At 39.6% G+C, this 18,484-nt stretch overlaps 1 protein-coding gene across 2 annotated transcripts in view; it reads right to left on the bottom strand.

The window, feature by feature from the left end:
• VPS25 (vacuolar protein sorting 25 homolog) overlaps window positions 1-18,484 on the bottom strand; it is a 258,007-nt gene that overhangs the window by 28,847 nt on the left and 210,676 nt on the right. For both annotated transcript variants that reach the window (XM_044054692.1, XM_044054693.1), the window contains exon 5: window positions 6,268-6,343. In XM_044054692.1, coding sequence (XP_043910627.1) covers window positions 6,268-6,343 — 76 coding nt within the window. The remainder of the gene's footprint in view (window positions 1-6,267; window positions 6,344-18,484) is intronic.

Raw genomic sequence — 18,484 nt, forward strand, 5'->3', positions numbered from 1 at the left:
GCTAAGGCTCCCAAACATAGCACAATCAGAAAGCTATAATTCAAAATGGAAAAGGATGATGATTATGAAACTGGGGGAAGCTCAAGAAATAAGGAGGGACTGTGATTTTGGATGCAAGTCCTTAAGCAGAACAATAATAACCATACAGAATGTTATATTCATAAAGTAGCAGAAAGTATTTTAAGGGACTAAGCCAACACAGGAATGGAGAAAGGAGATTCTTGCCATTAGCAATAACTGTAATTAGGGGTACAGAGAATAGACAAAAAGGGGCTGGAATTAACTAGAGAAAACAAGCAAAGGAACCAATTTATTGGGAGGATATAACTAGAGAGGGAAATTTAATAGAATGGGAGGAGGCCAATAATTAATTTGGACTGCAGGTCAGAGATTGCCTACCCCACCAAGGACTGATAACGGAGTATAGGCAAAGAGAAGGGTCTCCTAAGTGAAAGACCATCTCTGGTAGAGTTTTTAGTAGAATCTACAACAAAAGCTGCTGTTAAAAAAGGTACAATTAACAAGGCATATAAAATATTGCAGGCTAACTATAGAAATCTATCAGAGGAGGTTAGAAAGGATTGGGAAGTAGATTAGATAAACAATTCACAAAGAAACAGTGGGAGTATATATGCACGGCTCCCAAATATGCAACAAAATCTAGAGATTTAGGCTCTTTGTTTGGGGAAGTATTTGCACAGGTATTTTTATACCCCAAGGATACTCCAAATAAATTTTTCTCAGGTAGATTTACAAATGTTGGAGGTGTGATGGGGAAGAAAGCTGTAACTGGGAAGGGGCCTTGCTGAGCTTAATTCAGGTGGCTGCCAAAAAAAGCAATTGCTAGAAAATGGAAATAAATAGTCTTTAGAAAAGGTTAGGAGCAAATTACATAAAATAATGGATGTTGTTGGAAAAATATACTCACAGTAATGTTTTGGAGGAGGAATGAGGTTTAAGGGAAGGCAGGAACTGAAGTAGCTGTGTAATGTCCTGACTGACCATGTCTGTACAGAATACTACAGTTGCTATATAATGTTTGTCAGTATGGTTTGTTTCTATACAAAATGTACTATGTCATAAATGATGATTCAATAAACATGTTTCTTGTTAAAAAAAGAGGAGTTGGCAAGGACAGGAGACAACTGAAAAGTGCTAATGAAAAGGACAGGAGACAGCAGAAGCACATTAACACCTATGAAATGAACAGAAATTGACAAGGGAAGGGGTGATCAGAAAAATGAAAGGAGGGAAAAGAGTCAGAGAAATGTTCAACAATGCCAGAAGTCTGAAGATGGAGATGTTGAAAGCAACAATAGCTTTTGGATTTTAGATAAACAAGATGTGTGCTGATAAAATGAGGGGATGAGACAGGGTGGTTTTGGGGTACAGGACTGGTTCTCTAGTAACTCTGTCCTTGTGGAAGACTAGAAAGGGCTCCTTGCATACTAAGGCCTGAGGTTCTGACACTACTAACTGATGTGATGGCTATGAGGAGGACTGTTTTTCTATGTTAGAAACTTGCTCTGGGATGTAGCTGCAGGCTCAAATGGGACTTGGCTACATTTCTTTAGGATACATATAAGGTCCAAAAGGGAGGGAGATATAATCTGCTTGTATGATGATCTCAAATGTACATTCCTTTAAGGAGCTGTCTGACTGGTAATAAGCTGGATAATGGCAAAATGAAAGGCAGGCTGAAATGCCCATGAGTTGCACTTTAATACATGTGTAAGGGAAGACCATAGCTCTCAACCTTCCATCTCCAAAATGAGGAACACTTGCCTTCATAATGTGGAACAAATAGGCAAAATGTGAAACACATATTAAATGGCTTACTAACAACTTCAACTAGGAAGGTCATAGGATGGTTAAAATATGCTGGTTTTACTTATAAAGAAGATCCTTTAATGACTTAATATGATTAATTTCTATTTACCATGGATTTCACTTTAAAAAATTCCTAACACTGAATGTGTCACAGACTCTTTCAATATGGAACTTTGAGGAACTTCGAGGAACATGAACTTTTTAAGACCCCAAATGAGGTATGTTCCTCGTAATGAGGTACACTTGAGAAGTATGGTGAAGACTTCCCCAAAAACCTCAAGTAAGTTATTAGAGAGCCAATGGCACTGCTGCTATTCTAAAAACCTGTCTCCCCAAATTTTTATGAAAACCTCTTCCATTTGCACAGACAGGATTTCCTAGTGGCTGGCTTTTTTACATCCTTGACATACTCATCACATCCTCTGGGTACTAGTATCTGAAGGACAACATGATCATGACATCCAGGCAGACCCTTCATTCTGTGTTAGCAGGTTCATCATTAGAAGCAGTATCAGACTTCTCTCCCTGGAGATCACAATGAGTAGGAATAACCTTTGCTAACTGGGCCAAAAGAATGGGATCAGTAACACATTTAGTCTGTCTTGTCTCAGTTTCTGGATACCTCTGGGGAACAAGGTAATTAAAGGAAAGGCATAAAGAAAAAGAGCTACAAAAATGTTTATTGGCCAAGCTCCTCAAATAAATAAAATTAATAAATAAATAAAAATAAAATAAAAAGTTCTTTAATGAACTACATGACTAATTCCCTGGTAGGTCTTTCAATCAGCAGCTCCTTATCCAAGGGCAGTACTAGAAGCTGTGTTTTGACATCTTCAGGCAGGGACTGTAGGCTCCTGATCATAGAACCCAAAAGCTGCTGCCCAGAATGCTACAGCCTAGCATAACACCCTAACTTTTCAGCAGGTCCCTTATCTGACTTGCTCTCTGGGCAACTTCCAAGAATTTTGTCTTTAAGTCAGCATAAGATAACTTCCAACTTCCCATTCTTCTAGTGGAATTACCTGGAACTTGGTCATATGTGACCAACAACTGATTACCATAAAGGCCAGGTTGGCAGCTATCTATACTTCTTTTATAAATCTATCAGGCACTTAGCTTTTTATCATCTGGGAGTTTACTGGGACAAGAAACAGTTTGCACCCTTTTTCTTGGTCCATGGATGCCACTGCTGGATCTGCAACAGAATTCTTATATACGTACTTGGGGGACTCTTGGACCCTACAGAACCTATCAGGTTCTTTAGGAGCAGGGGTCTGAGAGTTTGTTTCCTATAAGGCTACTAAGAAGACATCCTCTAGAGGTCCCAAGATAGAAGGAATAGCCACAGGTTTGGAGGCATTCAGGCCCAGCAAATCAAAATATTGTTTTTCCGACTAGGATGCCTCTCCTTCTTCTCATTTGAAGTAATCTTTCATTTTGGCAAGGGCCGCCCCCAAATAAAACTTCTTCTTGTAGGAGACTCAGTGGACATGGTGCGCTCCATGTTAATGTCATAACCAAAGGCAGAAGAAATCTCCGGGAGATAAGTCTCGTGGACTGAAGGGTAGCCAACTGAGAGGCAATAGTGCTCTCTGTCTCAGAAAATATGGTCCCAGTGAGGGATCTGGCAAGTTACTTAATCAAATCCCAAGTCTTGTGAAGTGAGCTAAATATTTCAGTGACTGAAGGGCAAAGGTCACTGAAACATAGACATGCTTCCAAATTTGTCCAATGCCCTAGACTCCTTGTTGCGGGGGGGGGGGGGGTGAACAGAGACACTTTGCTCCACTAGTTCCATCTTCTTGGCTGCCACTATAACCACGGCATCAAATGGTACTCCCTTGTTCTAATATGTTCTGTCCTTTGTGCTGCCAGATTCCTATCTGGTCTCAGAGGGACATGTTCAATGGTATGAGGCTCCCTTCATGCCCATCGAGAAACCAAATCAATGAGCTCTCCCAGGAGGTCGATGGACAAGCTCCAAAAGCCTCCAGGAATACAGACATGTTCTGGGTAGTGCTGTCAGGGGACCAACCACTCCATTGCTTTAGGAGTTCTAGAATGTCTCCAAATAAGACACTGCAGGGGGTGATTTGGGGACCATTCCCCCTCATCAAAGTCTGTATCTTCTGTGACAGACTCTTGTGGAGAGTCCAAGTGCCTCCTTTTACACTTTTCTTCCTGGGAACTTATTCAGTGGGATGCTCTGGAGAAGTGTTAGAATAGATTAGTATACCCTGATGGGTGTTCTGGAGACTAGTTGGGGCTGGCTGTCGCAGTGGTACAGTTGGTTGAAGCGCTAGGTGCAGAGTCAAATGGAGTTGGGTAGTCCAAACTATTGGAAAAGAGAAAGCTTTCTTCACTACCTCGAACACAGAATGCCTAGGAGAAAAGGAAACTGACAGCTGAGATAAGACATGCTCAGATAAGACATGCAAGTTCCAACCGTCCAGAAGGCAGACTACTCAAGAAGGGTGTCAGAGCCGAGCTATCTAGCATCGAATCTCTGAGGGGCAGAGACAGCTCCTACAGCACTGGAGTTGAGTCTATGGCTCTGAAGTGCTCAGTGCCAGGCCACTCAGATGCCACCAGAGTCGAAGATACCAGCATCTTCAGATCCGAGGTAGATGGCTCCAGAATATTCATATCTGATGGCTCTAAAACCAATGGTCTGGACAGAGAGGGAGTGAATAATGGGGAAGTAGTACTGATACTCTTTGGACCCGATGGGGTCGGAGCCGGAAGAATTCTCATTTGAATCTGTATCGAGAGGAATTTCCTCATCATCCTGTCCACACTGGCTTTGGTCAGACTCTTGGAAGATCATACAGAGGATGCTGTTGAAGATGGTCTGGAGTAATGTCTCAGTGACTGTTCCAAAAAGAGGGAATGGAGCTGAGAAGAGACAGGATCTGGAGCCAGTTGCAGTGACTGGATCTAAGCAAATTTTTTCTGGTCGAGATTGCAGATCCAAAATAGGCTGGATTAGAAACTGTAACCACTTTACTAGGAGGTTTGGATACTGGAACCAAAGTAGTAGTCACATCTGGGGAACATTTTCTCAATTATCTATGAAGGGAGTCTCCCTTCTTGTCAGCTTTTTTTGAGTTTGAGCCCCACAGGATGTCAAAGCAGATTTAGAGTGTGGCAAACCTCTAAATATTAGCTTATTTTTTTAGTTGAAGGCTTCGCAAATATCACAACTCGAAGGTGAGCTGGGTCTAAACTGTAGACACATTTTGAATGTGCATCTGATAATGGAATTTTATGGCTGCAGGCCACAAACTTTTTGAAACCAAAAGGTTTATCAGACATGATTTAATAAAAAAAAAATATATATATATCAAGTATTAAGAAAAAGTTTTTTTTAGGAAGATTTTGAAAGTTTTTTTTAGGAAGATTTTGTTTGTTTGTGTCTTTCGGCTTTCGGGGTCGCCACAGCGGAACTCCGGTCAGCTAATGATTGGCAGTAGATTTTTACGTGCTGGTTTGCTGGGCCTAACGCACAACCTTCAACGAAGGAATGCCCATTCACGCATGTCGCCACACAGAAGACGTTCTGAGAATCGAACGGGCAACGTCTAACTGTAAGGCGACAACGCTACCGCAGCACCACCACCACAGCATTTTTTTTAGGATGATTAGAAGAAAAAAATACCAACTATGATAAAATAGAAGTATGAATAAGTACAGTAAATGGGAAATCCTAAGTATACAGGAAAATTTGAATGGGAAAGGAATAGAAATACAAGAATAATAGATTATTCTACAAAAGAGTAATAGGAAGGGAGGAAAGCTCTAGAAATATTGGAATATTACGAAGATATAATTCACAAAAAAGTTGCTTGCTAAAGAATATGCAGTGACCACATCCACATGCTAAGGTGGCAAACAAGATCTTAGGTATGTTAGGTGACTAGAGCATTATGGGAAATGGAGGAGCTCAAGAGTTTCAGTGTTCCATGAGCTGGAAGAAACAGCTGAGTCAGATCCGAGGCTAGGATCAGATCCAAACCCAACAATTGAGGAATGGATGAAAATGACAACACCAGATCAGATATTTGCTAAGCAAGTCTACTTATTTGGTCACTACAAAAAACAATCAAACATTACAATAAAAAGTAAGTATCGATAAAACAACTCAAAATTAGTCTTCTTTATGAAATCCTCTTTTTTTTTTTTTTTTTTTTAAATGAGGTACAGGTTTGGTGTATAAGTGAAAAATAAAGAAATGTGAACACTACTCTGGTGAGTCCCAAGCAGTAATCAGATAACAGTTTTTAAATTAAGTTTTCTTGTTGGAAACAAAGATTGCCACCATAGAGTGCAACCTTAAATGACAGTATTTATAAACCAGTGGGCAATGAAATTTTGTTTAACTCCTCAGTACTTCTGCAAGCACTTCTAATATTTTAAACACATCTACTTTTTTCTTACCTTCCTTCTCTGTATCATCTCCATTGGAGAGTTCGTAAAGTGTAAACACTGAGTTCGTCAAGCCATTTTTAGTGACCTAGGGAAAAAATAACCAAAATTAAACTATGCAAAGAGAAAATGGCTTTCTTTAAAAAAAGAAAATGACTGTCAGCAGAAAAGAAACAAGACAGACAAAACAAACTCTGATACTATTCTCAGTGGATCCCTCCAAGTTTCCAGTTTATATAGCCAACCTGTACAGAATAAAGTATGTCCTCCGCACCATACACCTCAATTGTCCCAGACTTTGCCTCATAGTTTTTGCTCTGTCCTTAGCAATATTTTTGATCTTCTGATAAATTGTTGAAAATTATGGTTAAGCAATGATGCCAGACATTAGAGTTTTATATTTATTATTGCTCAGGAAATGCAAAGTAATGCAAAACCTGATGTTCTATTAACTTGTGTGAATGAGATAAATACTTAAAAATAGTTTGTTATCCCCTCATTATTTCTGGCTTTGTCCCTATTATTGAGCAAAAGCATTAAAAGCTATGCCCCATACAGAATGCTATCATGAAAAATACAGTTTCAAACTCTGCTTTAGCCATTATTAGGACATTATCGAGATTTCCAATGGAAGTGTGTTAGTGGTCACATTAATAACTGTACTTTGGTGCAGAGTACAGCATACTGAACAAGGCCCCTTTTCAGAGAACACCCACAAATACAACAATAGTCACTGACAGAGAAAGAAAACAAAGGTGCACATTATCAAATAAAAGTAAAAGAAAAGATCCAACAATTCATAGTACAGGAAACATACTAAATCAATGTAGCATGAAAACATAATGAAAGGGATGGAGGGAGGTAATGGAGTAAATAAAGGTGGTAATGGGTAAAAGAGAGGGAAAGACAGCATGGTTGACAAGAACAAATGAAAACTAAATCTGAAAGGAAAATGTCAAGTGAAAGGTCTTAAGGGTATGATGAAAACAAAACACAAACACATCCACATGAATGACAAGAACATTTCAGCTGAATCTTGAAAGGTAACAGTTAGTCAACTAATCTCTGTAATAAGAACTAAGGTCTCTACAAAGCAAGTGCTTTGTGCTGGTGCATGTAGCTGGGCCTGCCTGTAACTTAAGAGTAGCACAACTGCAGAAGGAAAAACCTACACTGATATATAGTCTAGGCAAGGGAAGAAAGACAGCTAAAATCTACACCAAAATCAAACACCAGCTGAAAAAGAAAAAAGGAAGATGTTAAATTAAAAATATAACTTGTTAAAATATGTGTTGTACATATGTGTTGTACAATCCACTTGAGCAAAGATATTATAATAGTACCTATGTCACTGCTTCATACTAAATTAAAATACAATGGGACTTTCTGTGGAAGCATGTATAACATTTTGTAGACCCACATGTGGCTAAATTGGTCAGGTGAATGAAGTAAAAAAATGATTTGCCATATTCATGACTAGCCAAGGAATCTGGGCATGCCTTGACTAGTTAGGTCAGTGGTTCCAGTTTGGGAAAACTGCTTTTAGATGCTTTATTCTGGTAAATGTTTGACAATTTACAATTACTATAAACACAATGACATACAACCTCTCTCTCTCACACACATAAGGAAAATAATGTGGTTAAGTCCTCTTTTAAGCCACTAATGGTACAGTTGTGTAAGTAAACGCATCACAACAGTAGATGTTCAAATGATCACTGCTGTAGTAGCCTATGCCATATGGGTTACGTCACATATTCAAAATATCATTTGAGAACTTGGATAGCAGAACAGCCAAACAATACCTCCTTATGTAAAGCAGAACTGAAGATTTCAGACGTTAGCTAATCTGAAAACGTTTAGTTATGTACCCAAAGATATATTTTCAATACTGTGGCAGTAGCACTGACCCTGGCCACAGTATCTGTAGAATTGTACACACATTTCAAAGCATATCTGAATACCTGGGACATGATAGAAACAATCTGGTTAAAAAATAGCTTTCCTTTGTAGGAAGAGTGGTAGCAAATTCCCTCAGACTGTGTATATGACAAGGCATAAACTTCCACATATATATCTTGTAATTCTGAATTTTGAAGGCTAAAGAGAAAGAAGAAAATATATACCTTGTAATTCAGAATTCTGAAGGCTAAAGAGAAGGAAGAAAACATTCTCTTACCTATGCAGTCTAACATCTTGCCTTCTTTATTACCAGAAGAAGGGCTTGTGTTAAGGACCAACCTGTTACCAGCATCAGACACAGCTGAAACTGCTGCTGGATCAGGTCTAAGGTGAGAGAAAATACATTTATTAGCATGAGGTACCTTATACAACTTGTATACTTTTTTTAGGGACTGACAGCTGGGGATAAGAATGATTAAAGGCAGCATTCAACACATCCTCCAAGGCTGAGCGTATAAGAGGAATGTGGTACAAATTAATATTTTCCAAACAATGAGAGCTGAGCTTGGGAATCTGTAGAAGAAGCCCTATCTCTATCAAAGTCAGAATCATCAGACCCTGTTTCCTCAGGAATTACTTTATAGGGGATGCCCACTTGTGACGGCTTCTGCACACCACCTGTAATGCCTTCTTAGCCAAGTGAAAAAAAATTATCTTTCTTAACTGTAATTATTTCAGATGAACAATGTTTAATCTTTTTTTTTTTTCTTAATAGGAGTTTCTTTGGAAGAAGCCAGATATGAATGAGGGATGTCTACCCATTTTAATGGCTTCTTTCCCTTGGTTACCCAGAGAAGAATTTTCCAGAATGTCTCTCAGACTTAGAGAAGATAATTCTCCCATGCCCATATTAGACAATGGAACAGGTGAAGAGAATGTGGCTAACCCCCAGTATGTGATGTCCAAAAAGACTACAACAGAGGAGGCTTGAGAGATACGCAAGTGGTCTGCAGAACAACCAATGGCCACTGCAGGTTGGCCCACTGTAGGCTGAGGTGTAGACTGAGTCCGCAACAACAGCAAGGATTCCTTGGTAAGTGACTTTTTTTCTTTCTAGATACACTTGAACAAGAACTAGCTGGAGCTGAGTAAGTATCCGTGCTGTAGCTGAGGAAGCGGAGTCAAAAGTGGCAAGTGTGCTGGGGAGTGAATTGGCTGGAAGTAAAGTAGTCACTGAGTGTTCACAAGCAGCACACAACATTCATATCACATTTGCCAGTTCCTTCACATGACAAAAAGCACAAGAAGAGCACAAATTCCATCAGTATCTCACTCAAACACACTAAAAGGAAAGCAACAGGACAGGAAGGATGCCAAAAAGTGAACGTATGCACTACACTAATACATGTTCCTGCCTGTCCCTACAGTAAAACATTTTGTCAAAAAATAAAAGTTTACACAATTACTACAAAAATTCTCACAAAAATAGCCCAAATTATTTTTAAAAAAGCTAATGAATATAGCTCTCAACTGAGATTTCCCCGACTTTTTCTCAAATTTTAGCTCTGCCCCTCTTAATTCCTACCAAGACTGATGACTTTTGGAGAAATGGTAGTGAATTACATTTAATAAATAATGACAATAATTAGTTTTAGACTTTTTACATTATAAATTGTATATTAGCTCACATCCTTTATTCTAACAACATCTAAAATTAATGGTAGTAATATTTTAAAAGTGTCCCTGACTGTCCCATATTATTTCTGGATTTGTCCCCGATTCATTGAGAGATATGCTAATAACCAATACGAACAGTCCTTGACAGGAAATGTCAGACACTATAGAAAAATAAATAAATAAAAATACCAGGTTTCTTAAAGGAAAAATACAGCTTTTAGTAAAAAAAAAATAAAATATGTATTATTTTTCTTACATCTGCTAGAAACAAAGCTCTTAGCTAACTGCTGCTCCTGTGAAGCCTAACATATGATGCTTCTTGAGATGGCAAGAAAGTGCTGAAGAAATCTTCAGTCTGTCTGCGGATGTCCTTCCTTGGATCTAGCCAATCAGAAGTCAGAGTGAAGGTATAGGGGAAGCCACAGCTTTTTGAAGTAGGGAAACAACCCATATAGCCTAAAGGCTACTAGAGTAGTGGGAATGATGAACATCTATTATAACAAACTGTACTAAAAGAATCTTTTCAAATCAAGTAAAAAAAAAAAAAAAAACCTTCCTTACTAGAGGCTTCAGTCCACCAGGAAAACTGCAATTAAATGTAAAACACTTGTAGTCCAAAAAATGGCAGATAGTTCCAGTGTAAAAAACTCTTCTTTATTTCACCGCAAACGTATGAGTGCCTTCACAGATAACTTCTGCTTCTTCAGATGCATGCTGTCTACTGTGTAACTTGTATACCTTAAACCAACTAATTAAGTCACAATCATCTTAAAGAAACATCCTTCATTAAGTAAAAACATTCAGTCCTTCACTGTGTAAACATGATTCTAAAAAATATAATGCATAACAAACACACAAAAAACACATGTATAAAGAATGCATATATAAAAAAATGCACATATAAATACAGAAACATAAAAATGTGCTCAAATACAAAACATATACTATTAAAAATCTCTAATACTTAATGTAAGTAAGCATGTCATAAAATGACATTTCATGTATTCAATGGTCTTGCTTTAAGTTTTGGTCTTTTGGGTATCCTGTCGTTTAACCCATGCCCAGAATCTGCTTTCAGTCTTATAATCCATTTTCTTTCTTAAAATAACACATAAGAATATGCACTCTTTAAAGAGAAGACTTTGTTATTTTAAGAATGAAAATAAGGAAAAAGAGATGGACAGACTTACCCATGTGGGAGATGTTCCATGTGCAAATATATAAGTAACAGTAATCAGTTTTTACATCCTGACACAGTCAGGGAATATGTATTTAACATTTCACCTACATATGCTTCAGAACATATTATTTATTTAGCCCAATGTTCAGTATGTTTTTGTTTCCATGTGGGAAAAAACAGACAGAGCCCTTGGAGATCGTATCAAGGAACATATGTACCAGATACAGAAAAAAGGTGATGTTAGTGCATTATCTAAACATATTAGAGTGAATGATAACATACACAATTTTACTTTTTTAGTTATAGGTAAAATAAATGACAACATCAGAATGGGGGACATTAGAAACAGGGCAGAACAGCTTGAGGCAAAATGGATTATAAGACTGAAAGCAGATTCTGTGCATGGGTTAAATGAAAGGATACTGATAAGACCAAAACTTAAAGCAAGACCACTGAATAAATGAAATGTCATTTTATGACATGCTTACTTACATTAAGTATTAGAGATTTTTAACAGTATATGTTTATATTTGAGCACATTTTTATGTTTCTATATTTATATGTGCATTTTCTATATATGTATTCTTTATACATGTGTTTTTATGTATTTGTTATGCATTATACTTTTTAGAATCATGTTTACACAGTGAAGGACTGAATGTTTTTACTTAATGATGTTTCTTTAAGATGATTGTGACTTAATTAGTTGGTTTAAGGTATATAAGTTACACAGTAGACAGCATGTATTTGTACCCGAAGAAGTAGAAGTTATCTGTGAAAGCACTTATATGTCTGTAGTTGAATAAAGAGTTTTTTTACACTGGAACTACCTGCCATTTTATGGACTGCAAGTGTTTTACATTTAATTGCAGTTTTCCTGGTGGACTGAAGCCTCTAGTAAGGAATGTGTGTTTTTTTACTTGACATTTTGCTGTTTTTACCTTCCTGAAGCAGAAGAAATAGAGGAGATCATTGAACTGGATTTATGTACCAGAGAATATACATGTGAACAAGGTGAACAAACTAGACAAACTGCTGTATATTACTAGTAATGTTGGTAACCCACTTCTTAGCTTTCATGACAATGAAAAGACTGAGAACTTTAATACTGATATCATCACATTTAAAGCTAAGTTACATGCAATGGAGGGCAACTTACTTAAACTAAAGAGACATCAATTCCAAATGTTTCACATGGAGGTGTGTGTGAAAGAAGAAATTGTTCTCCGTGGGTTACGCATCTTGAAAATACCTGCACAAGGTTCTAATGACCCTGAATTACTGGCTGAATGGCAGTCTATAAACTTAGAGACAAGCATTAAGAATATGGAAGCTTTAATTAAGCTTTCAAAACGTGAAATAGATCGCCTATCTGTATTGCTTAAACAGCAATTTGAAGTTGTTACAATTTGAAGTTGTTATGGAACAGTTTAATTCCGGTTACACAGACAGATGTCTTAATGAACTTAATAGACACTTTAACAGTATATGAGCGTAAACTATGTAAAATAAAGCAAAGGAAAATCATGAGAGGCCATGGAGACTTCAGTTCAGGTAATGTTTTTACCTGGCCACGTACTGAAAACAATTTTTATAGAGAACCAGAAAAACAAATGAAAGGCAGTATGATTGGCAGCGTGTCGACCAACAGAATGTCTCACAGTGGAGGGAGGTCTGTTGTTCTACCTAACAGCACTGAAATTCAACAGTTAGAAGATGGACAGACTTGTCCATGTGGGACATGTTCCATGTGTAAATATATAAGTAACAGTAATCAGTTTTTACATCCTGACACAGGCAGGGAATATGCATTTAACATTTCAGCTATATGTGCTTCAGAACATATTATTTATTTAGCCCAATGTTCAGCATGTTTTTGTTTCTATGTGGGAAAAATAGATAAGAGCGCTTAGAGATTGTATGAAGGAACATATGCATCAGATACAGAAAAAAAGTGATGTTAGTGCATTATCTAAATATATTAGAGTGAATGACAACACACACAATTTTACTTTAGTTATAGGTAAAATATACAACAACATCAGAATGGGGGACATTAGAAACAGGGCAGAACAGCTTGAGGCAAAATGGATTATAAGACTGAAAGCAAATTCTGGGCATGGGTTAAATGACAGGATACCCATAAGACCAAAACTTAAAGCGAGACCATTGAATAAATGAAATGTTAAGTCATTTTATGACATGCTTACTTACATTAAGTATTAGAGAGTTTTAAAAGTACATGTTTATATTTGAGCTCATTTGTATGTTTGTATATTTATATGTGCATTTTTTACACATGTATTCTTTATACATGTGTTTTTTTATGTGTTTGTTATGTTTGTTATGCATTATACTTTTTAGAGTCATGTTTACACAGTGAAGGACTGAATGTTTTTATTTAATGAAGGATGTTTCTTTAAGATGACTTGTGCCGTAATTAGTTGGTTTAAGGTATACAAGTTACACAGTAGACAGCATGCATTTGTATCTGAAGAAGCAGAAGTTATCTTGTGAAAGCGCTTGTACGTCTGTAGTTGAATAAAGAAAAGTTTTTTACACTGGAACTACCAGCCATTTTTGGACTACAAGTGTTTTACATGCAATCTTTTTAAATCACTAAGGAGCAGCCCCCCCACCCACAAAACAAATGCCAAAGCAAAACAGCCATCTTTGTCTTAAAAATCTTACGGGTTTGAATTTCATTTGCAAAAGGGGCTCCAAGACCAACGGTTTTACTGATGGGACAGGGACTGCAATTCTGCCAAAGAACTACACAACTTTTTCAGTTTTTCTGTATGGCTTTCTAACTTTACCAAATATACTACAGAACCTCCAAAATGAATAGTATGACTATGTACATATCACACTCTAAGTACTACAAAACCACATATCAGTCTCGTAAAATGTTTTAGATACTTGAATACTGTCTGCTTCTAACACTTCATGCAAGCTACTCTGCCTAACCATCCTCCATGGGGTAAAGTGTTCTCTAATATGCTAACATGCCTTTTTGTTTATAATCCTCAGCTATAATTATTAGTTATGTACTTACATACTCCTCCCACTACCCGCAATGCCCTACACTCCAGCCAACCTCCTCAGATCGGGTTTGCTGCCCACTGATAATAGACAGCAAAAAACAGGGACCACAGTTACCAAAAAAAAAATCTCTCCAGGTCTTCTAGAAAGCCAGGAAGGGTGATGGCAGGGTGGGAAGGTGAGGAGGAATGAAAGAAGACAACACAGATACCAAGTACATAACTAATAAATCTGATGTCTCTTTCAGTCCTCCTCATGAATGGGTAGGGTCCCCAGCTATGCAACACCTGGGTGGTCTCAAGGAAGGATATGCCGGAGCACAGTCAAACTGTAGCCCTACCACAGGGCACAAGACCCAATTTATAATGTGATACATATGTGTGAGCCTTAAACCAAGTGGCTGCAGCACAGATATCATCTAGTGAGGCCCTGGAAGAAAAGGCAGATGAGGCGGATATAGACCTGGTAGAATGGGCCTTAGGAGGACGAGGGAGCTGCAATCCATTTTTACTATAAATGAAGGTAATGAGGTCTGTAATCCACTTGGCGAGAGTAACCTTTGAAACTGCCTGACTTAAGATGGCTGGCAGAGAAGGAAACAATTAGCTGATCTGACTTTTGAAAAGACTTAGTCCTGTGCAAGTAAAAATGTAACGTCTGTGAACATCTAATGAATGCAACAACCGTTCTCCATCATTAGAAAAATTAGGGAAAAAGACTGGTAATTGGACAGCCTGGATAGGATTGGACTCGGTAGCTACCTTAGGCATAAAGGAAGGGTTTGTACGAAGGGACACCCTACCCTTGTGGAAAATTATGTAAGGCGGCTTAGAAGACAAGGCCTGAATTTCAGATATTCTCTTAGCTGAGGTAATGGCAATGAGAAGAACCGTCTTCCATGAAAGAAACTTTAGGTCACAGTCACACTCTGATTTAAAGGGTTTCAAGTTAAGCTCTGCAAAACCACGGTGAAGATACATGGTGGAGATGGATCCTTTACTAGAGGCTGAGAAGGAAGACCCCTTTCAAGAAGGTCTTGCATAGCTTGGAAATTGAAGGACAGTTGAGAACGCTGCCAGAATGAATATTAGAGACAGCCACTAACTGAAGTTTGGTGATGGAGAAGCTAGTTCCTTCTTTGAAAAGAGATGCCAGGAAAAGCAGAATATCAGCAAAAGGTGCTGACAAATGGTCATTTTCTTTGGAAGTCCAAAAGACCAATTTCCATTTGCTACCATAAACCTTATTAGTAGCTGGCTTTTGGAAAGCTAAAATAACATCTCAAGTTGGGGAAGCAAGCCTGGACATTCGAATGATCACTGGAAGTGGAGAAACTAAGCACATCAGATTAGGGTGATAAAGGAGAACCTGTTTGGGGTCCAGAATCCATGGAGGATACTTCAGGTGAGACTAGAGGAAGGGGGAACCAAATCTGACAATGCCAGAAGGGGGCAATGAGGATTACCAAGGACTTTAGATGCTTCACTTTCTGGAGAAACTTTGGTATCAACAGCAGTGGACGATAAGCATTGAGGAGACCAGAGGACCAATCATGAACCAGAGTCTCCCTCCGGGACTCCCCCATAGGGGGTATCTGAGCAAAGCAGTTGCTGCACTTGTTGTTCTGGGGAGAAGCAAATAGGTCACAGCATGGTTGGCCACAAAGGCTGAATATCAAGTCCGCTACTGACTGATTGAGAAACCACTCGTAATGGGTCAGAATGGACCTGCTGAGCTTGCCTGCTAGGACACTGAATTTCACAGGTATGTGTGCAGAAAGCAGAAAATGGTCCAAAGACATCACCCATTCAAAACCCTCATGGCCTCTCTGCACAGTAGGTAAGAGTGGGTTCCTCCCTTTTTGTTGACATACTACACCACTGGGCATGTTGTCTGTGTAAATTGCAACTGTTCCTAGAGGGAAAATGTCCTGAAAGGCTTGCAACATGAGGACAGTTCTCATCTCTAGAACACTGACATGCAATCTGGTCTCTAAGTGTATCCATGCGCCTTGGACCATCTTTCCCTTGTAATGCTCCCCCACCCCAACTGGGAAGAGTGTGCGGTCACCATGGTGCAGGGGGACTGAAGAAGGAAAGACCTGCCTAATGTCAGGTTGTCTGACAGGAGCCCCATTGAAGGTGCCTTCTGCAAACTGAAGTCAGCTTGATAGGAGCAGACAGAGGCTGGTAGAGGACAGACCACTGAACATCCTGAGTCCATTGAAGAACTTGCATAACATATCTTGCAAGAGGAACTAGGGGGATGCCAGCCACCATAGTACCTAGAGCTTGGAGAAGTAGCCTTGCCAGAGGAGAAGCTACACTCAACACAGTTTGCACATGATCTCTTAAGGTTAGAACGTGATGAGAGGGAAAAGCGGCAATCTGGTTAACTGTGCCAAGGTAGCTCCAATGAACTCCAAAGTCTGCAAAGGGGAAAGATTTGACTTTGTCAGATTTAGAGTAATCCCAGATGGTTGGCAAGATTGAAAAAGTAATCCCTTGCCTGTATTAGCTGATGCCTGGTTGGGGCAGTAAGGAGCCAGTTGTCCAGGTAAGGGAATACACCTGCAGTCTGAGGTGAGCTGCGACTACTGCTATGCATTTGGTAAACACCCTGGGGGCTGTAGTGAGTCCAAATGGCAGAGCCCTGAATTGAAAGTGACTGGCTCCCAGCCGGAAGCGCAAATGACTCCTGGAGCACCTGTCTATTTTGATGTGATAGTACGCATCCTTAAATCCACAGAGCACATCCGATTGTCCTTCTGCAGCAGAAGAAGACTGGACTGAACCATCACCATTTAGAACTTCGCTTTCTTTACAAGCAAGTTTAACTTGCTCAGATCCAGAATGGATCACAGGTCTGTGGTTTTCTTTGGCACTAAAAAGAAGCAAAAGTAAGTTTCAAATCTTCTTTGAGTGGTTAGGACCTCTTGGATGACTTTTTTTTTTTCAATAGATTTAGAATTTCTGCTACTGCGAACTCCCTCTGACTGGGTGGAATATCAGAGAGCCTTTTTGACCTCTCCGGAGAATTTATAAAGGGGATAGTGTAGCCTATGGATATAATCTCTAACATCCACTTGTTTTGTGTTATATTGGTCAAGGCAGTAGGGTGTAAAGAGAACTGACTCCTGACTGCCTTCAGAGATGTACAGTCCGGCAGCATTTCAGGAGCACTGAAAAGGCTCATCAGAGAAAGGCTCCCTGAAGGCCTGATTATGTGAACCCCTTCTGCCTCTGGGGTGGCGTCGCCCAATGAAACTTCCTCCTTTGCTCCTAGAGGAAGAATCTCCACATGGGATTTATGGAACCAGGTTTTCCTTCCACTGTGCTGATTTCTAGAGAAGGTGTGCTGTGGAGTGGAGAACTTGACTCTGAAGGCAGACAAGGTCTTCCCCTCTTGCTCACTTCGGGTTAGGGTGTCTTTGACAAAAGGACCAAAGAGTGAAGATCCATCGAAGAGGCGTTAACAAATGGACATCTTAAAGGGCTCAGCAAAATCACAAAGCCTCATCCAGATGTGTTGCTGAATAGCAATGCCTGAGCCGGCTGCCCGGGAGGTGCCTTCCATGGAATGGGAAATCAGCCTTATGGAGAAGTTGGACAATGACGAAAGAGTAGCCAGTTGGGGGGAGACTTTCTTGAAGTCCTCCAGTAATATGGTTTCTGCCAGAGATTCCAACAGCTCTTTCACCAAGTCCCTCTGCAAGCAAGTAAAATGTGCCGTAGTTCAACACCCTCAGCAAGAAGGTGGCCAATGTGTAAACGCGCTTACCAAATTTCTTTTTCGCTCTGGACTCCCTATTCAGCAGATGAACAGTGGAGCTCTGCCTCGCTAGCTCCTTTTTGGCCAGCTGCTGCCACAACCATGGCATCTACTGGAATACCCTTATTCCAATAAGGTCCATCTTTGGGGAGGGGGACAAAAACTTGTCGGGGCATTTGGGGATCAATTTGACCAAGTCTGGCTCCTTCCAGGCCAGGCTGGACACCAAATCCACTAACTCGTACGCTGGGGGATCCACCCAGAATGTATGTGGGCCCATCCCAAAGGCATCTAAAAATACAGACTCCTCAATGGAGGGAGGTTGAGCTGACCAATCACCTCTCTGCCTCAGAATCTCTAAAATATCTCCAAAGGAGATGTCCTACAGTGGTGACCTGGGGGATCCCTCTCCTTCATCAAAGTCCATGTCCTTGGTGACTGACTGAGGGGGGAGTCAATGTGCCTCCTTTTGCACATCCTCTTATGAGGAATCTCCTCTGTGGGGTGCTCAGGGGAGGTCTTGGAAGAGGAGGGAGCTCTCTCTGGGGGTTCTCTCTGGGGGAAGTGTTTGGAGATCAGTCTGGATGGGTTGAATCAGGACAGGAATGTCAGACAACTCTCTGATCCAAAGGAAGTCAGCAGGACAGATCATAGCTC

This window comes from Protopterus annectens, chromosome 13.part0 (genome assembly GCF_019279795.1).
Source record: "Protopterus annectens isolate FY-2018-M chromosome 13.part0, PAN1.0, whole genome shotgun sequence".
In the NCBI taxonomy this organism is placed as follows: Eukaryota; Metazoa; Chordata; order Ceratodontiformes; family Protopteridae; genus Protopterus; species Protopterus annectens.